Source organism: Parasteatoda tepidariorum, chromosome 7, assembly GCF_982258835.1.
Source record: "Parasteatoda tepidariorum strain Cologne lab strain chromosome 7, Ptep-v5.0, whole genome shotgun sequence".
NCBI classification, from domain to species: Eukaryota; Metazoa; Arthropoda; class Arachnida; order Araneae; family Theridiidae; genus Parasteatoda; species Parasteatoda tepidariorum.
In genome coordinates, this window is record NC_141761.1 from 97,793,001 (window position 1) to 97,816,730 (window position 23,730).

Here is a 23,730-nt window from a genome sequence, read left to right on the forward strand (position 1 = left end):
TTTAGAAAAGTAAATTACATATACTTTAATATTTAATCATAATTCGGTTCTTTATTTCAGGTGAGCACAAGCACGTAAAATCAACGAGAATAAGTTTCGTAATTATTGGTCGTATCACGGATTTAGTATTGTGAAAACTGTTTAATAACAATCAAGGCAAAAGCAAATTTTATTCATCTTGCACGCTTTTAATAATTATTTATATTTAGTATGCAATTTTAGCTCAATTTAGTATGCAATTTTTCATTGCTGACAGTTGTCATTTGAAAACTATTAGATTGTTTATTATTACAAAGTTTGCGAATTCACATTCATTTTAATTATTTCATTTAAAAAATAGGAGTAGACTATATTTGAGGGTGCCCCTTGATTCTCACCAAGTTGTGATAGCGGTTGATCTCCAAGCTGGCCGATGTTGAATCCCAATCATGATTCTGATTCGTTTAAATTTCAGCGTTATTTTTAAATGTTCAACGGTATATGTAATTTCAGAAGTCCGTTAGTTCTATGTTGGATACCGGCTGGTTAGGTTACTTTTGCTTCTGATCAATAGGATCGAAGGTATGTGGGCAGTCATAAAAAAAGGACTTCAGAAAAAAATGTCACCGCCATTCCGATACCACAGACGCCATTTTCAATTCGTATTTCGCCGAATTTATGTGGCGATGGAGGAACACAAATTCTATTCATGATAAATTTAGACAGTATCTAACTGCTATTAGAGAATTCTGTGCACCTAAAACTGAGGAAATTCAAGCTTAATGAATAAGTGAGATGTTTTTTTTTCCTTTTCTTTCTGTGCTTACTCCATTAATTTTTATTTCGATTCAAAATGCATTTTATTGGGTTTATTAATTTTGCTTACATTGGGTTCATTGCAATTTTATAAAGTTTTGGCCGATGTCTTGCTGAAATTTTCCAATGTATTATTAAAATATTATTATGTTTTGGCAGCCATTCCTGTTACCGCGGTGTTCCGCGCAAACAGGAATGGTGATAAACATAAGTTACCAATTTCGTCAAGGGGCACCCACAAGTATATTTTTACCAAAAATAGATTTTTGTTTTAAATTTTATCATTATTATATTTCTTATTTAATTTATTTCATTTTTATTGCTTTTTTATTACTTAAAATAAATACGTGAATTTTCGAATTAGCAAATTTGCGACCACTGTCAACTTCTACATTTCTTTTTGTTTGAAAGAGAATATTTGCAAAAATATGCCGCCTAAACGAATCGCTCTTAGTCGATCAACATCTCAAGCACGCAAGAAGAGAACTAACCGTGTTTCAGAAAAATCGGAGCAACGGGAAGAAAGACTTGAAACTAATCGAGAACACAATGCTTTAGCCCGTTCCTTAGAAACGTCTGAGAAATAGGAAAGAAGACTGTTAACAAATCAACTACGCACTACTCAAGCCCGTTCGTCGGAAACATCAGAGCAACGGGATGAAAGAATAAAAATCAATCAAGAACGCACTTCGCTATTCAGACGCTGCCAATACTCTGATTTGAATCTCAGTGCATTTCACTATGATCCGACAACCAACTATAGTCTTTCACCCAAGCGTCATCATCGGAAAAATGGATCAATTATGTATGTTTTATAGTGCTCTCAAATTTAAGAATGAAACAGCTGGAATTTGCTGTTCTGGAGGCAAAGTGTAACTACCAGATTTAACGTCGCCAGCCGAGCCATTATCAACGTTGTTATCGGGTCAAGCAAATCAATAGAAACATTTCTTGGCGAATATAGGTCAGTACATTCGTGTTTCCAAATTACTTCATTCGGTGCTGCTACAAGTATCGGTGCGCATATGGACAGCTAGAGTTATTTATTACATTCACATGCAATCCTGCTTGAGCTAAAATTAAAGAGCTTTAGTAACTTAGGCAAACATCATCGGATCTTCATGATGCATTATCACACGTGAGTTAAAACAAATATTAAGCTCAAAACTTGGTTTTATTGCGAAAAGTCATGCTTTTAGAGAGACACGGTGTTTGATGCATTCTATTGAACGGCAAAAAAAGAGAATTGCCACATGATTTGGCTTATTGAAAAACTCACACCAGGACAAATTGGTCAGCTCATATCAGCAGAAATATTCATGACGCCATTGATCCAGAATTATTTCAGATCATCATCCAAAATATGTTTCATGGTCGGTGTGCATCACCATACATGTCTGTTTGAAAATGCACTAACGATATCCTAGAGAATTAACTGTTGAGACTATCACTGGTTTTTTCACCATTAAATAAAATTCTCTATTCAAATCATAATCACAAATCTCATTTACACACTTAAATACAAAATTTAAATCCAAACTGAAAGCTTTGCAACGCACGCAGGGTACAGCTAGTATATATATATATATATATATATATATATATATATATATATATATATATATATATATATATATATATATATATATATATATATATATATATATATATATATATATATATATATACAGAGAGAGAGAATACCTAATACGAGTCTTTCGATATTAAATCAGAAGCTTAAAATAGATTTCTCTTATCAATTTTAAAACGTAGAAATCGTTCTTCCACAAAGAGCCATAAAAAGTCAAGATGCCGATTAAAAGATTATTTTCTGAAGTCAATGGGTAATAATTCTTAAAAAAATAAGCGTTAAGAAAATCCCAAAAATTCCCTACTGTCTGAATGGCGTCATTTTTGAAACATATCAAAATTTTCCCGTTTAAATGACGTTTGATTAAGTTAAGGATATTCTTGTAACCAATTCCCTTTCAGAATACCTGTTTATACAGCGGGAGCCATCGAAATGCGTGGCTTTTTCATATTTTTATGACTAGATAAATCTGTGACAAATCTAAACATTCCTGCTATGGGAACTCATCAGTGTCATCCATGTCACCAATGTAAACTGTTAAATAAACCTTTTATAAATTAATAAGATGCCTATTTATTTGAATTAGCCAGAGTCTCTTAAATTATCTAGTCTTTGAAAGCATATTATTACTTATATATACAGAGGTATGCTTTCGCCAAATATCAGAGGGCCCCCGATTCTGCACTTTAACCCAAAGATCTATTGCTTTTTTGGTATCGACTTAGGCTTCAAAAAATCACCAAAAATAAGAGTAGCCCCTATTGTAAACTGTCACAGGGGAAAATGTCTGGAGACGATTCAGCTATATATCAACAATAATATCCAATCAAAAATTAACGAAATTTTGGTAATGATAAGAATGCAATAAGGCCGTTGAAATATTACAAAAATACATTTATGGTGATTTCGCATCTTCCTGCCACCTTCATTAATTATCAGCGTAAACAATGAGCAAAACTTCCTACCCCTTCATGCATACGACGTAAGCCTTTTTCAAGAAAATATTTTTTTTCAAAATGTTAATTATATTTATAATTAACTAGGAATTTTTTTTTCACATAATGAGAACTTGGTGTCTTTGCTTGCGTTAAACGTTAAACACAATACTCAGTAAAAAAGAACATGAATATAGCTCACCTGGGAACCCAAACAGGTTGATTGGGACCATCACAGTTATTGCCACTATGGGTGCTTTTGAGCTGAATATTTTTACTCATCTGGATGGCCTGTTTGATCTCTTTGATGGCATCAGAGACATTGCCAGTCTTCTCATTCGGACAATCTTCATGGACACCATTGTTCTGCAATCTGGGACTCGTTTCACTAGGCTTTTGACCTGAAACGATAACAAATAAAAATTACAACTTCCAACAGCACAAAACAAAATTATTTTAAGACCGCATTTGAAATCATCTGTTTAAAAAAAAATTTACCCGCTGGAAATAAAACCTAAAGCCAAATATGCTAAAAATAAAACAAAATGCTACAAGCGACGAACTCGACGGGTAATTTTGTGTATATTATGGGTATTCAATATTTCGGGAACCCTTTAAAGAGAACCCTTGAAGGAGCATCTTGATCAAAGAGCAGAAAGAATAGGATATCAAAGCTTTATCCAAAGCAAAATTATTATTGCATCTTTACTTTATCCCAATATAACCATCTTCATAAGATAATAAATAATAAAACAGTTGTTTTGTTTTTTTTTAAATATATTGTATGAATAATAAACAAAAGCAACAATATGGAAAATTATAACAAAACTCTTTTTTATTTTAGTTAATACTTTTTTATACATATTATACACAGTATCATTATACATAGTATTATCATACGTTGTATTATTAAACATAACATTATTATACTATGTATAATAATGCAAAAAATATTGAACTAACTGAAATTAATTCATTTTTCCAGTCTCTTTGGGTTCTTGACTTTTTCAAGATTGATAAAAATTACCCCAATTTTCCCTGCTTTTGTGGCCACCCTGATCTATTTGTGGAAATTAAATAAAGATGTCTGATAGTATATTTAACATTTAATCCCTCCGTCTCCCCCCTTTTGATATTTTCCCCTTACTCCTTTGGCGCAAAAATTTTCATTACGCATATTTTTTTATACTTTTTTCATTGTTTTGTACTAATTTAGATCAAAATAAGTTAACACTTATTTACTTAGCATTTTAATAATTTATAGTTATGCATGAAACCCAGGTGCCATTTTCTGTCTTCAAGATAAAATCTTTCTAACACGGCTCACTTCCAAACAATAATTTTTCAAAGTTGCACTTATTTACAATTATTTAGATCTAAAAGAAGCAATGATTAAAATTTCTTTATTTTACAAAATCAATTTATTCAAAAAATTTTAAATAGGAATGAAAAAAAAAATTTCAAACTACATTTTTTGGATTTTATATTTTAGTACAAATATGAATCCGGTAATCTAACAGATATTTTTAGTAGCTACTAGACTGTTTTTTATAACTAAAAAATACTAGAATATATCTTTGCTTGTAATTAGAGCGTCAGAAAAAATATATATGTAAAAATGAGATATCGGTGTCTTCATCTGCGTCAAAGGGTTAAGCGAGCAGCGCCAATTTTTTCCCCTCTCTTCAGTCTCAATAGGTATTGAGTAGGGTTCAGAATATTTTTTGGTTCTTTCTCACTTAAATATGAATTTGAAACTCATAACGTGCTTAGTTTTTTTTAATTAAACTTTTTAAGGATATTAAACAGATTTATTAAAAAATGGTCGGTTAATACGGAACATGCTGTATTAGAGAACACATCAGGTTAACTTCTTCGTAAACTTGCAACCTGCGCACATTCATCGTCTAACCTATACATAAAATGCATTCGTTCGAAATCCAATATTTCGAGAACTTTTAAACAACGAATCAATGCTAAACTATGCCTAAGAAAGTTGGCAAAAAATGTATTACTTAATTAATAATACAAATGTTTACTTACTGAGTACATCAAAGTAGCTAAGGTCAACATCTTGTAGATGTTGGGAATTACAAGAATGTCTCCACAGATAATCCGCAACATCGTGATGATTCATTTTCTCCGAAGACACCATATTGTTGGAAGGTGGACGCTTACAAAACTCCTGTTCTATCTTACTGATCTGCTTATTAATCAAGGCAAGAGTCGATTTATCGAAGTTATCGGAAGACCTCTTACGGCCATCCGACCAGCCACGATCCGAATACTCGTCCTCACTAGTATCCGGATCACTACTGTGTCCGCTGGACAGTCCATCTTCAAGAACTGGCATACTACTCATGAGCCGGCCACCTGAGTTCATACTGCCCTCCAGAGAAACGACGCTCTCCACGTCGTTGCTATCACAGTCAGTAGTTTCGGGGGATAGTGTGAAGTTTCGAGTGTGGTCCACCTGCTCGCCAACTTCAGTTTCGCCAAGATCTTCAGTCCCAGGATAGGTGCTGATGGATTCCAGATCTTGGTCAACCATCTCCACCTGAAGCGTATGCTGGTGCACGCTCTCGTGCAGCAACATAAGTTCTTGCTCATTAGGCAAAAACACACTAGCCGCAGAACCAGCTGTAGCACTTGGTAAAACGTCTTTTACAGTAGGAGAAGGGGTTTCGGACTCACAAAGCGGTGGCAAACAGTCTGGCGTAGTTGCTGAAATTTTAGTCACATGGGGCAAATCGCCATTTACTAATTTCACTATTTCGTTACGCTTAGGACTGTCCTCATTTTCACCACCAACAGATGACTGAGCAAGGCGACGGCCGACATAGGAACTACCAGTATTCACACGATATAGTCTATAGTCTAATTCACTAAATTCTGAGTCCTGAGCAACTAGTTTACCAGAAATGTCCGCACTTTCACTTTTACAGGAAAATTCTTTTAAAATGTTCTGAGCTTCCGTATCATGGTTGTTGCAATCGAAAAGTTCACTAGAATTTTTGCACTGATTTGAATTATTTTTATGACTGCCATTCACCATGGCTTTATTATTGCCCGCTATCACTTTTAGTAATTCCTCGCAGGTAGACGGATGAGGAGATTTTTCAGAATTGTTCGTTTCCTCAACACAGTCCGAAGCTACGCGGTGTGGATAGCCGGGACGCGGACCGTAACGTCGAGGAGAACCTTCATATTCAGCAATAGGAACATTGCCAATAAGTCGCGCAATTCCTTGCTTGACAGGCGAAGAAGGTTCTGAGTCCGTGTCCATTTCCTCTTCTTGACTTAAATTCGTTAAACTATCGTTATGTGTAGGCAGACCATCTATGCCCCACAGCCCACCACATGGTGATATCGGTGAACTGATATCTAAAGTACCGATGTGCGGTTTATGCATGATACGAAATGACTGGTCAGTATCACTGTTGGGAGATTCCAGTACCTTACCACTGTATGTGGAATAGTCTGACTCACACGAAGCGGTTTTAACATGCAATCCATTACGACTAATATTTCCGAAACAGTTACTAGTAGATACATTATCACTCTTTCTCTGATCTATCAGTTCGCCGATGTCATCGTACACTACTTCAGCATTGTTAACAGGCGCTTCATACACTAAATGTCCAGAATGTTTAGAATCCGAATGCAAGTCTTGTAAGCCGCGCACTGAAGAACTTTTCCTTAGGCACACGCGTCCATTTACACTAGGTAAATGTTCAGGACTTCTCTCTTCCATAATATACGACGACTCAGTCCGATACTTGGCACAATTGTGCAGTTTATCGACGGAACCAGAACACATATTGTACATATAACGTCGCAGCTTGTCGTCGTACATAACGTCGGCACTGAAACGCTTATAGTCTTCGGATTTTGAAGCAACGCTATTGCTTTGACTGTGATCATGGGAGACACGTTGTTGTTGGTGGTGATAAGTCACATCGTCACCATGCCGCTTTTTTGAAGGCTTGCTACGGCTCTTCGAGAATATCTCTCGGCCACCAGCGATTTCGATGCGACTTTCGCGAAGGCAAAACCCTGGGTCCATGTGGTACCCAACATCGAGTTCATGATCGTAGACCACATCATCGTTGAAGTCGCGCCGTTCGCACGTCATGGAAGATGTGGAATTGCTGCGCACCTCTTCTTTGTTGTTCGTATTAGAGGTAGTGGTGCACAGTAGTCCACCGTCGTAATCACAGTAGTCATAGGCGCTTATCACCGAGTGGTCTTCATTCACCTCGGCAGGAGGAGGGGGTGGCGGTTGATCCCCTCCACAGCAGGAAGACGTTTCACTCATATCTGAAGCAGGGTTGTTACCCAGCACTTCTTGATGATCCTGGTTGTTGTGGGGTAGATAGTTGTCGTTAGCTTTGTCCATAATACTGCTCATAGTGCTGTCGCTGCTGGCTGTCGACAGCTTTCTGTGGTGATCTTTGATGTTGTTCTGGTTGTAATCACTGGAGACGACGCTGCGTGGTCGACACCTGGGGAACAGCTTGTTAATTTCTTCATTATCACTGCCCGCTTCTTCCGATAAAGGTTGGTCCATAACTTTAGCCATGGTGAAGACATTACAAAGATAAGGTCACAGCATCAGAAATCTAAAAGAGATAACAAAGTATTAGTGCATGGAACACAGAAACAAAAAGCAACAAAAAATATATTTATTCATTGTATGGCAGAGAGTGAAAAGTGGACAATAGAAATAAGGAAAGAAAGCAAATAATGTAAAATATATGAGAATATCAATTACTAGGTAAAATGAAAATATGTAAAAATCATTTAAAATCAATTATGATAAATTCATTATTCATCAATTATGATCATCAATTCATTTAAAAATTTTACATTGAAAATCCACATAATATTCTTTGTCATTTTCAATAGATAAAAGGATATTGCATCAAAGTTTTACTATTAACAAAGTTTTATTATTAAGTAAAGAAATGTTTATTGTGTGCATTAGGTGTCAAATTTTACCATATTACCGTTTTTGCTTCAAATCTTACATGTTCATTAAACTTAAATAAAAATGTTATTCAACATCGTACCACGCTGATGAACGATACAGTTGATCTGTATAACACTTCTTAAGAGTTGGTTTGAGTATTTATACATAAGTAATTATTGGCAATTTTTTTACAAATAAAATAAATATACTTTTTTAAAAAAATTAAATGTGAAAAATTTAACATTATGTTATTTACTTAATTTTATTTATTTTAAAATTAAACTATTATGATCATCGTACAATTGAAACGGAATTTCTATTTTCGTTCATTTCATCTAGTTTCACTCGGTTTATTTCAGTATAAAGGTGGCTTATTATCAACTAACTGAAATTAATTCCGCTGTGAAGCGATTCCGATCGGAAACGGGCTTTCATCGGATTACACATTTCGTAAAACACTCTTTTCCGCAACATGAGCATCTCTGATTCCGAAATCGAAATTTTGTACAATTCCAAGAAAAGTGAGGTTAATAGGAGGGTCTAGCTTGACCAATTAGAAAATTAGAATAATTCTAATTAATTCTAATTAAAAAATTAGAATTAACCTGGTAAGCGCATATGTTTTCTTTTCTCTTATGCGAACTATAATCATCCTGACTTGAAACGGAAAACTTTAAAATTCTTCTCTAATGTAAGTCTTGTAAGTTTATTGGTGTTCAGTTGTAAAAAACGAAATTATGTACTTCAGTTTCAACCAATAAAGCATTTCAGCGTGATGTAAGTGACCTCAACGCTTTTTCAATGCTTTTGCTTAGTCTAAATTGGCTTTTAAAGTAATTTTCAGAATTTAAAACTTAGAACCTTTTACCACGATCAATCCTCTTCTTGATCGTGTTTCTATCAGGCTCTTCAATAGCTAATTGAATCATAGAAAATAACACATGTTTACCTCTAATAAATAAACTCTTGCCGGAATATAGATTTCATCTATGGTTCAACTCGCCGGAATGAAAATCGTATTAATTCAGTTCGGAATCTTTATCCGAATGGATTCAAAAGTTCGTAATACTGATATTCGCGGAATTATGACGTCACGAGAGCGATTCAATTCCATAAAGACGGAAATAGAGCCCCTGGAAGAAATGAATTATTCCAGAAAAAATCTCAACCTTGTTTTTTAGTACTAAGAGCAAAATATTTGAAACAATGGTACAAACGCATGTCTAACTTAGGGTAAGAAAATAAAACGGATGTGAAACTGAATTTTATGCAAATAAAGTCAGCGGGAGAAAAGATCACTCCTAAAGAAAACAAACTGTCAAAAGGGCATTTTTGTCATTCAAGTAAAAGACGTGAATGTAAAGTAAAATTGAAAAAAAATAGCTTCTTTAAATTTGTGTAGTTTAGTTAAATTTATGTAGTCATGAAGTTCTAAAACAAATATATTTTCCGGTTAAGAACTCTGGTTGAAATGGAACTACGATCGCATTTTGTTTAACGTAGCGTTTCCCAAATGGTGTTCCGAGAAACCTTCGGGTTCCAGAGAACAGTTATAGGGGTTTTGAAACTTAGGACTTTTGTTTTAACCAGTAACTTTTGAAACCTTTTTTTAATTACAGTTAGATCCAATCAATAACCCATTTTTTATACCATATTTCGGTTAACCTTATGAAATTATTTAAAGTAAAACACCAATGAAAAATAAATAAACAATTTATTTTATAAATATAAATACTCTGTGAATAAATTATGAAAAGATAATGCATTTATAAAATTTTTTTATTTCCCATCGCGTTTTTCAAATGAAAATAAAACTGCCAAATTTGTTAAAAATGAAATATGTTTCCCTATTAACGCTTTTTAACGTTTAAAGCAGTTCGTTTGGTTTTTAAATTTTTTTTTTACAGAAACAAATTTATAACAAGACTAGATACAACTCGGTAACTTCGAATTTAGCTGCCGTACATAAAAATTATCTTAAGATTATTCCTCATTTTCCTTATTAAATTATTTTAAAATAAAGTGATTTGAAAATTAAGTCTATAATTGGTAAATACATTCGCAATTGTCTTTGCTTTCTTTACTTATGAATTTGGGGCTCCGCCAAAAGAAGGTTAATCATTTAAAGTTCCATTAACGAAAAAAAAAATCGGGAACCACTGCAATTAAACGAATACGGGTCGCAAAAAAAACCCTATATTGTTGTTTTTTGAAGGCTCTGTAACTTTTTTGCGAATAATTTGCAACAGTTACCCATGACTAGGACTGGGCGATAAATCGATGTATCGGAAAATATCGATTCTGTGCAATCATCCGATGTTTGGATTGGCAATTTTTCGAAGCATCGGAAATCGTGATTTACTGAGATGTGCACGATATTTCCCGATGTATCGTTGACATCGATGTCTACATGCGCAATGTTGAGCATTGTTCCCGATAGTTCATGGATGTCTGCAAGCTCGTGCGAAGAGCATTTTCCTCCGCAAGTGTGCAGTGATAGCTGTGGCGATGATCGTTATCTTTCCCCGTCTTTTTTACATCGGGAAACATCGTTTTGCTGACATGATAAATCCGAATGTGTTTGAGAACCGAAGTGTTGTTGAATCTCTTAGTTACGGAAGGGTTTTCGCAAATCCTGTTGATTTAAACTGCGTGTGCGCAAATCCTGTTGATTTTTTTTTTTTTTTTACAATCAATCCATCCGTTTAGTGTTTTTTAACCGCTATTTTGCAGATATTGCAGATTACTTTAAATATTGAGAAATAATTATAAAAAATTCAACTTATTAATTGCGAATTTCCGCAGTATTAAATGCAAAACATTAATGTATCGAAACATCGCGATACATCAAAATATCGCGATGTTAGCTTGACGATAGATCGCGATGCCAAAATCTTAACATCGCCCAGTCCTACTCATGACTGTTATGTCAAGTTAAGCCTATCTTTAGCCAGAGCACTTTATGCTTATTCTGAAAATGGCGTAAAGCGTCAATACGGCGAAAAGCCACAGTTTTGTGAAAATGAAAAGCGTTTGGTCAAATTTTTTAATATTTAAAAATTTACTCCAACGCTGCATTATCCAGGCTCATAAAAGTCTGTAAAAAAAAAGAGAATAAGGCAGTGAATTTGATAATTTTTATCTGGGTGGGAAAATGTCGCCAAGTTGGCGATTTTTAAAAATAGTTTAATAACTCTTAAAATATTTCAGTTATTTGTCCGTTCTGAAGCCCAAATAATTCTTTGAGCAATATGGCATTTACAGTTTATAATTATGGCTTTGCTTCAAGCGTAAGGTACTTAAACTGTGGCTTTTTTATTTTCATTGGCGACAGAGCTTTCAAAAACTATTTTAAACAAAATACATTCTGAACAGCCAAATCGCGTAAAATAGAGCTTTTGTAAAAAATCGATATCCAAGCTCGTTATCTCAAGTCATTGACCATGAAAAGGAAAAAGAAGCACCAGACATACTAAATTCAAAAAAGATAAATGGAAAACTGGAAAGATATATATCGGTTCTAAGAAGACGAACAATTTGTAAACCAATCAATACAGAATACTACTTTAAAACATTTGTCAAACAGTAGAGTCATGTGATAAAGAAGTGAAACCCTTTTATATTTGCTAAACTGTTAGTACTATAGAGAGAGTAAAAGAAGTCACATTTTTTGTAAAAAAAAAATTTATGCATTGCATTCTTTTGAAAGTTATTACAACACATTTTATGTACGTATATAAGATAGTGATTCGATTATTATTTCATAACATATTGTTTTAGCATGTTCTTGTATCAAATTTCGTAGCATCGGGCTGTTAAAAAACAATGTAAATGAGTTTTTTATTTTATTTTGGACCCTTTTTTTTGCAACCAAAAATAAGGAAATCCCATATTTCCACATTCTGCAATTTTCTAAATTTAATATTGTTCCACATATTTACACATTTAATGCAAGAAGTTTTTGACGAATAAAGGATTTAAAGTCTTTACGAAGCATTCTTCTTAAGTACTCTACCGCCATTGACCGCTTACATAACATTTGAAGGGATGCATCTGCAGTAAATATTTTTTTATTATTATTATTATATTCTAATTATTATTATAAGAAAATATACAAAAATAATTCAGTTACCTAGATCCATAATGGTAACATAAAAGCTACTAATTACACCGAGAAATAAAAATAAAAAAAACGCACAAAAATGAATAAACAAAAGTACAATGTATATAGCATGCTATAATGGCAAACAGGGCTTCCTTCAATAGGAGTAAAAAGTAGTTTAATCGTTTAATAAGAGTCGTTTAATAAAGGAAACTTTAATAAACTATAATAAGTAAACTTTAATATAAGTAAACCCGCTGTTCGCTGACGCTCCCCAGCTTCGCAATAATTGTTGTTTCTTGGCGCAAAGCAGTTGAAATTATTTAGCTAAACATATATGTACTAAAAAGAACACTTTTGCCACCACATTCCATGTCCAAATATTTTCCTTATACTATTAAGATCTATTGGTGGACATAAATCATTTTTTGAAATAACATTTATAATTAAAAGTACGGATATATTTTAAATACAATGTTTGCACTCATCACTTTGTGCAGGAAACTAAAAGTTCAGTTCTAAATCATTAAATGAATCTCTTTAAAACCATAATTCATATTGGTATATTAACACGTTCGCGCCGGGAAAAGTGAAAATACTGGTACGGGAAAAGTGAAAATACAGGTAGAAGAACTATTTCAATATTAGATAATATTCGGGAGGAGTTAATCTATTCCCAACAATAACAATTAGCCGTAAGGAAATTTATCACGGCGAAGAAGCAATTCAATATAAAAATTGAATCCGCTCGAAACAATTGGTAGTTATGGATTTTTATTATTCCCGGGAAAAAACTGAAAAATGAAATTTATTGTAACCAGTTTTTACTCCGGTGAGCTGCCAAGATGAGAAAATCTAGCGTGACCCACCGGTGGATCACCCCGGCGTGAACGTGTTAATGTAATTTGCACCAAAAAATAATTGCAAAGTGGTTAATAAGATCGGACGCCGATTTAAACAACTTTATCTTAAAATGTAACGTAAAATTACGTTATTCTAATAATAATAATAACAATCCTCTTAAACTCTTAATTTAGAAAACAAACAAAATTAAAAATGCAATAAAAACAGTATAGGTAAATACCTTTAAATGAGGGAGAAAAAATACAAAAATATTTGTAGGAAAACAATACCTTCATGACTTAAATCAATTTTATGCTGATGACAACCAAATCCATATGAAAAATAATGTGGGAAAACTGGATCCTACCATGAGAATTTAAAGCCAATAAAAATGCACCGTTAACAATGGAAAACCGCGACACCATTATTAGATTTTTATATATAGTTAGAAACATACAGGGGAGAAATAGATTCACATTATCGTTAACAGTAAATAAAAATTCCTTTAATTTCCGTTTAAATAAGCTCTTGTTAAGAGCGTTTTACAAATCGGAGGGAGTATACTACAGAAGTTGGAAGCTAAAGCTAGTAGTTATGTAACAGTAAGGAACCAAGGATGCACAGTTATCAACCGAATATGTAATGTAATTCAAAATTATCAGATAAAGATTTTGTATGTTTTACGAGGCTTTTGTCTCTATCCTGACATACAGCACGTTAGCACGCTAAAAAATATGCATTAATTTTGAACTTTCATGAACTTAAATAGTCAGCTTCTGACTTCAGAATCATTTGGACAAAAATTTCAAGTTCTTGGAAACTTTTTAAGTAGGAGAATACAAAATGTATTCGTAATGCAAATGTAAAATCAGGGTGCGTAGCCAAATCTTTCAACAAAAAATAAGCACCTTTTAAGTACTTTTTAAGCACACAAAAAATATTTTTCAGCACTATATACATTAACAAAATGCAAGCTAATTTTCAAAGACTTTAGATGATCATAAGAAAATAACTAGTTTCTAACAAAGAACTCTTTACTTGATTATAATAGCCCTCATAAAATGATCGAAAGATTTTCAGGTTCGATATCAGAGGGGGGGGGGGGAATTAAGTCTGAAATTGAGAATATCTTGCAATCTTGTAAGATGCAGCAGAGTCTCACGGAACCCAGCTCAGTAGACGCACATATGCAAGTATTTCATCAAACATGTAAAATGATGGACGCTATGGATCGACGGTACGACGAAATGAGATGTGAAAACGTTGAATAGAACAATGTGAAAAGCACACTTTTGCTTAATACGTATCAAAAAGCGACATAGTAAAGAAAAAAAATATCCAAAAATTTTCTAAAAGGGAAAATTAAGCACTTTTTAAAAACACCCCATGAAAAAATCACCTTTAAGGACTTTTAAATAACGAAAATCGAAACTAAGCACCTTTAAGCACTTTTTAAAAACGCTATGCACCATGAAAATTTGTGCGAGTCCTACAGCACCACCCACAATGACATCACCAATTCTAAAACACACAGAAACGACAGATAAGAAGGGTTCAGCCCGAGCTCGAAACTTCAACAGCACGTTTACTGAAAAAGGGTTTCGTCTTCGGGTGGGCTCGGACTCATGATAAAATTTTCATAATTTTCTTTTTTACTCCTTTTTAACAAAATATGCTATAAATTTGGGTCAGTTATTAAGTATAAAAGATTTAAAATTTATAAGGTATAAAAAATAACAGCTATCTGCTACTTCTGTTTGGTACTTGCTTCCTTATTTATTTTGAATATTTATTACATGCAGTAGACGAAACAAAGCGAAATAAAAATAAATTTTTCAACTTAAGGGTTTAATAAGAAGGTTTCTGATTGATGGTTCATAAAGAGGGTTTCTGATAAATAGACAGACAATAAAAAAATTTGAACGTTTGGTGTTGTTGACAATTCCTCTTCGACATTTCTCTTACACATAACATTTTAGATTTTTCTCTTCTCTTTTTGTTTTTTAGATAAGTGATAAAAAAAAAAAAAGATTTTAATGACTTTTTCCTTGTTAAGACATCAAATGCCGAGTGGTGAGACCACAAAATTCGACCTTCATCTGATGTATATTTGGGACAGCCTCGTGCTTTGAGCAATCCTATATATTTTGGGCTCGAATCTCTAGAAGTGAGCCTGAACTCATCTCTAACTTATACACCCGACATATCAGAAATCTTGTAATCAAAGATAGGGTTTCGACTCATACGGTGCTTAATGTTTATTTTCATCTAAATATCTGTTATCTGTGCCTGACAAAAAAAAAATTTTATGTCCAAATGAAAATAGGGTACACTTAGTGAATGATTGAAGAAAGCAAAAACAACGTAAAAACAGGAGCAGAAATGAACTTACTATCATAGAAGAGCCGAATCATAAAATTTTGAAAAAATTAGTTATTATTCATTGGTTTTAATAATTTTCCTCTAGGTGAGAAACTATGGACAAACTGGCGATTTTTAAAAATATTCAGTAACTTTGAAATTATTTAAGTTATTTTTCCGTTCCAAAGCCCAGATTGTACATAAAGTTCAAAATTATAGTTCTGCCTCATGTGTAAGACACTTACTGTTTCTTTTTTTTTTCTTTCTCTTCTTACTATTATTTATTTATTTATTTATTATTTTCCTACAAAAAGAAAAAATGAAAACTTCAAAAAGCACAGTAAATGTCTTTATTTTTTACACGGTGTTCCATAAATACCCCCTTGCTATATATTTTTGAGTTGCGGCCAAAAACGAAGTAATAATGAAAGAGGCACAAACAATGTTTCAGAAGGCTATAAAATTTTGTAGAAAAACTAAGCTTCAAAAAACGCTGCATACCTGCCAACATTGGAGAAATGAAATAACGGAGATTTTACTAGAGACATTTTTTAGGCTACTAGTAACGTTTTACATCATGCATAATCATGTAAGTCAAAAAGAGAAATTCAAAATTGGAAATAATGTAAGCACTTACATTTAGCGATGTAAAAAATATGTATATAAATCTTAATCTAAAAAAGATTTTTTAAACCATTATTTATAATTACTTCAAGCTATTTTAATTTCTAACCATCGTTGAACAGCTGACCCAATTTTCTAGGTTTACAACTACAAACATTCAACTCAGAAGCCTTGCAATTTTGAACATATCCAGAAGACAAAGGAATTTCGGGATCAAGTATGGGGAGAAATTTGCCTTCGTGGAGGACTTTTTGATGAAAATAACTCACATTTGTATCACATGGAGAGGAAAACCACGAAAAACTCCCACGGTTAGTCTGACAGCAAGGGGATTCTAACCCATGATCCGTCTGCCACTGAAGATATTTTTACTTAAACAATTAACACTCAACATACTGCAGTACTGGCAATAGTATTATCTGTTGAGGAATAAGAAGTATTTTTGGCATCAGCAGATATTTTATCGCCAAATATTATTTTTTTTAAATTTCTTCAACAAATAAGGAGAAATTTGAAAAGATACAGGTAAATAGGAGATATTCATAAAATACTGGAGTCTCCGTTAAAAAACAGGAGACTTGGCAGGTATGACGCTGTAATATCAATCAATCGGTAAAGCTTGATAACAATTAAATATCCTGTCAAAACATTCTCTTTCTAAGCACACAATAAAAGAGTAAGAACAAAACGAAAGTTGACAATCACCATAACATCGTAAGAGGGTATCCCCCTATCTCTAAAAAGGTATTACTCATTCCGATCACCACTTCACGAATCTGGGGGTGGTGGGAGGGAGTCCCGTGAGTCCATTTATTGAGAAAGGAAGAGAAAAGCCCCAACAAACTCTTCATTTCCGTGACTCAACTGAGCTCCTGCGTGAGTTGGAGCTGATACCATCAGGGGGGGGGAGGAATCGCGTTCGATCGATGATTGCAATTTCAAGAAATGAGGGTCACGATGGTTATTCGTCATGAAAGGCTCATTTCTATTTACTTTGGAATTACTCTTCTCTTCATTATACAATTTTCGGCATTATATTTGTATCTTCTAAATAATTTCAAAATTTTTTGTCCGAACCAACCATAGATAAAAAGGACATAGATCCAACCAACCATAGAACCAACCTGTCCAGACATTTTGTGGAAGGTCCGTTTTTGTAAAATCGTGAAAAAATTATTCGTAATTTGTGAATACAAAATAAACGTTAAGTCCTGCTTTTGTGAATTTGTGCAAATAGGGTCCTGTTATTGAAAAAAAACTTTTCCAAGGAGTTTTTAAATTGTAAAGACATACAAGATTATGCTCAACACAGTAAAATTATAATAAAAAAAATTAAAGTTTAAAAAATAAACAGCAACTGCTGCTACTAAATTAGAGATGCAACATACAAATATTTGGTATTTAGCCTATACTGCTGAACGCAGAATATTCATTTTGGACAAATAAAGGAAGAAGCGTCTGACGAAGACAAACCTTAGTTCGTTTACATTTATCTTCCTCCCCCCATTCCTGGGAAGGGTTTATTCGATTAACAAAACAATAATAAAGATAAACAAATTTGTGAAGGGTCAGATTAAAAGAAAAATCATTTTGTGAAGGGTCCGTTTTTAAGTTAAAATATTTAGTGAAGGGTCCGTTTTTAAGAAAAGATATTTTGCGAAGATATATTCTAAGCAGGTCCCTGATTTAAGAGATGCTAGGAAATTATTAAATACTCGCAATTTCGTTAAGTGTTTAATGCTCTTTTACTTCCTCTAAGATATTAAGTACATAGAAAATATGTTTCCTCCCTTTGAAATAACATCACAGCTTTACCAGTTTGCATTCGTATGTGAAAGTGATAAATTATCTATTATTCGTAGCTTAAATACTAATTATAAGTGACTCTAAATACGCAATTCTTGTTAACTCACAGTCATAGGAGCATTTAAAATTGCGTCCTTTGCCAAACCAGCGAAGATTTGAGACTAATCGAATTCGAAAAATTAGTTGTGTTAGAATCCTGTTCACATATTAAACTAACGTAAAAAGTTGCTGCCAGGAATCGCTACAAACTACTATTTTTTTTCGTATCGCCTTACATTACCTTTTTTTAAAAAAAGTAGCACACTACACTACAAACTACGAAAAAAGTAGCGACTACAGTAGTTTCACTACTTGTAGAATGCTACTTCCGACCACTGATTTCGATCCGATTAATTAAAATTTAGGTATAGGTAGAGTTATAGATTAAAAAAAGAAAAAAACATCTGATTTTATGGAAAATTAAGAAATTTAGGTTATTGCTATTGTAAAAAATTATCCGGGGAATAATGATTACTAAGTTACAATAAACTAAAAACAAAGTTATAGTTACAGGATTCGTAGTGTTACCCACTATTGAAAAAAAAATCAGGACATTTTTCGAAGAATTAGGACAAAATCAGAACATTTTTTGGAACATCAGACTACTGTTAAAATGGCAAATTGAAAAAAAAAATGAAAAAAAGCATAATTTTCTTTTTTAAGTGTATTAAAGGCAAATTTTATCGCAAAAGATAATAAATTTTAATTTCAGAATTGCTCTGTTTAAAACAGAAAGTTTGAACAGTTTGCAGTATAATTTCAGCAATACTAAACAACTCATAATAGCTTCAAATCAAAGTCAGGAAAATTTATAAAGTACTGTTGCGGTAAAAATAATTAAATAAAACAGTTAGTTAATATTCCTACATACCAATGTATAATTATAATTAGTAATAGAGTTCATGACATCCTAAATCAAACTTTAAAGTAGAATTTCGGTTTCAATAATCCCGAAATGAAAACACAAGGGTTATGTATTTTAACATTTCTGTACGAAGTAAAAAAGTTCTGGGCAAAATATTTGATCAGGAAAATCAGGATTATCAGAACAAGTACGAAACCTGTAATTTAAAAATATTATAATTATCACAAATTTATTTAAAAAGATAGTAATAATATTTTCTTAGAGTCGGAAGTAGATTTTAGAAAAGTCCGGAGTCTGAATCAAAAGTTTTAACAACGGAAACTACTACTAGAAAGAAACTACTATAAACTACGAGAAACTAGAATTACTAGAAACTTTGACTGCAAAGAAGAAGAAAAAGGAGAAAAGTATCAAAACACAGAATTGGCTTTGAGATATTCAAATTGTTTAAAAATTAAGAGATCATTGTGTAGACAGTCGTACATTAACCTAAAAGTTCTCTAACATTAAACACTTTTTTTTTCCAACTTTAAACACTTAAAGTGGAATAGGTCATTAACATTCGAACAATTAGTTTCTTTGATATTTAAGAAAGAATAAAGGAATCGGAAATGTATCCCAAGTTTATCTTTAGCAAAATAATGAAGATAACACATGAGCAAGAAATTGTGTAAAGCACTAAGTGCATCGAAGAAAAGATTGAAAAATTGAGAATAAAGAAAAGGGCATGAGGTATGATTTATTCAGCTGTTTGCTGACGGGATAGAATTATTATTCTAGTAAAATGATTATTCAACTATACGGAAACAACTCAGTAAACATATAAAAATATAAAGTGTAGTTTAATAAAAGTAGGTCGTCACAAGTCCTTTAATATTCAAAGATTAGGTATTGTTATCTATATAAGCGAAACAAAACTTCACTGATTAAAATTTTGATAACGAGAAAAACCTCATTGCAATAATAAATACAAAACAAAAATCGATTAACTAATTAACAGAATTTAGTTTTTGCTGAACAGAAATCGTTTCAAGATGTCGAAAGTTCTTTTAATCAGCTTAACTAAGTAATTGATTCATGAAAGCAAAGAGGAGTAACGAAATTAACAGAAAAAAAACTAGCAACAATGTATTTAATCCGTAAAATAACGATCGTAAAGATAAGCGTTTACAGAAAATAAATTTAAATGCTTAAAAGGATTAAAAAGTAATATTCTAGATAAATCTTTAAACTAAATTTGGATCTTACCAATATTATGCGTGATAAAGCAGGAAAAATGCTACTTAAAACAAATATATACCCTAATAGAACGTGTTACTAAAGATAGATTACTGTTTGAATATTTAAGCTCATAACTTAACATATAGTATCAACAGATAAAATTTGGGTCAATGGCAAAAATTGAATAGCCCGCACCTTATGCATTTAGGCCTTCATTCCAGAATCCAAACTGATGACGGTTGAAATTAACTTAAGGTTATTTTTCGAAGGCTCTATCATTTTATGAAATAACGTTTATTAGCGAAAAATTTACCATTTTCATAACAGTTTTACATTTTTAGGTCGTATTCAGGATTGTTAATAAGACTTAAATAAAATGATAAACTTTCTCAATTAAAAAACTCTCAACACAAAAAAACTCAAAACATGATTTCAATTAAAAAAACTTTGTGCAAGCAATTGATTAACTAGATTCAACCCTTTCGTAACCTTATTTTAGTGAAATTTGTTTGAAAATCCCAGATTTTGTTTTGAAATGTTTTAATATTTCTAAAAAAAAAACTCTTTACTGCTTCGTACCTGGTATTGATACAAATTAAAACAAAAGTATTAAAAAAGTACCAGGTGACTTAATACAATACCAGGAGAAATACCAGGTGACTTAATACAAATTTAAACACGCAATACGGAAATAATTCCTTGAAGTCACGTAACTATAATCGACTAACAAAATGAGCGAGAAAAAAAAACTGTTAACTAAAATAAGAAAACGGTAACAGAAAACAGTAAATTGAAAAAATGCTGAAAAATAATTCTGTTCTGAGGAAGCAATTTTTGTTCAACAGTAAAAAAACTTTTTAAAATTAATTTTGATATTCAAATTTATTTTATTTCATTTTTTTTGCTAAAAAAATTTTTTTTTATTAGGTTTTAGTGATTTTTTGTATTAAGAGACTGTATTAAGAGAGATTTTTGTATTTTTTTTTCTTAAAAACTAAAGAAACATAAATTTGTTAACATAAAGTTATACTCTAGCAGCAAAATAACTTGGGACCTCATTGGACAAATATTCCTTAGTCTCGATTCAATAAGGGTAAAAAGAGCCGATAATTTTCCTTCATGGAATTCATAGATTAAGCTAATATCTTATATCCGTTATTTAAACAAATATCGGACCTATATTTAGAATCCGTGTGGCAGAATTTTTTCCAGCTATCTGCGACAAAACACTCTAGCACTAATATCTTTCTGCAAGAAACTTTTAATAATAACAAACATATATGTTATTAATTTAAAATAAGAAAAGCGTTGTGTTTACAAAAAAAACTACATAATATTTTTTAATAAAACATGTAATAATTTTTTATTCTAATATTATGGGTGATGATATTCTCGAATTTTGTGGGGAGGGGGGCATACAACTTATTTGCTTCATCGCATTTTGTAAATAATTATCACAACAAAAAATATAATTAAAAATCATGAATTGCCGAAAAAAAGATCAACGACAAAATTACGCAAATCGGGCTCCTCAAATGCGTGTTTTGTTTTGAGATTACGTAGTAGTAATAAATTATATCGCATAAAAAATATCGGATTTAAAAACTATGGAGAAATCAATAACAATAACTGCCAAAAACTCGACAGAATTATTGCCTTAAAAAGTAAATACTCAAATGCACGATTCGAATTTTCCATATTGTTTGAAATATATCGGGATATTTAAAAACCACGTGAAAATCGATATCAATAACTGCCGAAAATACAATCGAAACATTACATCGATTTACAATACTATGGTCGTCAATTGAGAGCGTCAGAAAGTGATTATCTAAATGCATGATTCAAATATTACGTGTAAATTTCTGCAGAAATATTTTTTTTTTTTCCAAAAGAAAAATCTTTTTGCAAGAACTCTGTAACGTTTTGCGACAATGTCGCCGTGTCGCTGCGATTCTGCCAAGGGGTTTAGAATTGTCCATTTCACTCGATATTTTACAGCCACCTATATAGAATTGTTATTGCCCAATATTAAAAGCCATTCTAGGAGCAATATTAAAAAATCTAGACACTCCAATATTGGTCTCTCGGTACATGTTGTACCGAGTACATATATTGAACCAATGGGATACCTAAGTGACGTAGTGTGGGTATCTCGATCCTGATTGGTTATTGAAACGTGGCTTTTGTTTACGCTAGCAACTGTTCTTTTTATTCTACTTCGAGGAAGCCAAGCCTGTCAAGTACCAATTCTCTTAAGTAACGCAGCCTATAATCTTTCACAAATATTTCAATTCTACCACTATATAATAACACAAAGACAGGCACGAAGCCATGTAGAACACAAACAAACTTATTATGCATCGAAGTTGCCAGGTACACAAAACAAAAATATATAACAGTAGTTACAAGTAAATACATGAACAAATAATAAATTAAAGTTAAGTAAAAGAAATAGACTAGAAAGAATTATATTTCAACAAATTTGATTTGCTATACGGCTCTCTATTTAATTAACTCAAAGTTAATTAATATTTTAAGTTATGTAGAGAGACTTAGCTCAACTTTAATACTCCATATTGCTGATAAAGATTAGCTGGTGCTGACGTCATTGGTCACATGCATGGGTATTCGTTGTCTTCTTCTTGGAGTGCAAGTACCCAATTAGAGCCCAACAGGGTCAAAGTAAAACAGTTGCTAAGGTACACGCAACAAAAAATGAAAAGAATTCATAAAATCCTTGATGTTACAAAACTGTTACCGACCAAAAGAAATGTGTGACAAAAAAACTGTCTATTAAAAGATTATGGTTATTAATTGGGTATTTGTGCTTTTGTAATAATACGAATTAAAACAAAATTATTAAAAAAGTTAAAGAAACATATGTATTAATGCAAATTTTAACACGCAGAAGATATAAAAAAAAAGCTGAATTCATAAACTCTTTGATGCTACATAAACTATTACAGACAAAATAAACGGAGCTAAAAAAAACTGCTAACTAAACAAAGAGAATGGTTAGTGATAATGCATTAAAGCTTTTGTGTTTATACAAATTAAAATAAATAATTAACCATTTATGAAGAAACATTGGATGCATTAATACACAAGCAAATAAAATAATAAGTTGAATTCATTAATTTCTTGATGTTACATAAACTATTAAAGAAAAAAAAATAAGCGAGAAAGACTGTCATAAAAGAAGATTGTTACCATATAACAAATTACAGAAAATAGTAATAAACTAGAAAAAAAATATGCTGAAAAATATATTTTTACACTGGAATAACAATTCCTGTTTAACAGAGAAACAACTTTTTATTTTCCTGTCAAAAAGTGAAGGAAATTTCTGAAAGCGGAACATTTGCCTCAAAAGGGGAACATTTTTCCACTCTTAAGTTGTCAAAAGAATTTTGACAGTTGTCCTGAAAGCACTTCTAGAAGGGATCCAAATTCGGTGGCGTGTAACGGAATCGATAAGAAAGGAATTAATTACAAAAATATGTTGCACGACAAGTTTTGGGCGACAAAATTAATATACCTCACGCATTTGTCCCATAGATTTGAACGAGAAAG

The 23,730-nt window shown here is 32.2% G+C and overlaps 1 protein-coding gene across 8 annotated transcripts in view; it reads right to left on the reverse strand.

The window, feature by feature from the left end:
• The window catches only part of LOC107455513 (uncharacterized), a 198,406-nt gene that overhangs the window by 111,881 nt on the left and 62,795 nt on the right, over positions 1–23,730 (reverse strand). For all 8 annotated transcript variants that reach the window (XM_071183112.2, XM_071183113.2, XM_071183115.2 and 5 more), the window contains exons 2-3: positions 5,365–7,943; positions 3,524–3,722 (exon numbers count right to left, since the gene is read on the reverse strand). In XM_071183112.2, coding sequence (XP_071039213.2) covers positions 3,524–3,722; positions 5,365–7,903 — 2,738 coding nt within the window. In that variant the 5' untranslated portion in view covers positions 7,904–7,943. The remainder of the gene's footprint in view (positions 1–3,523; positions 3,723–5,364; positions 7,944–23,730) is intronic.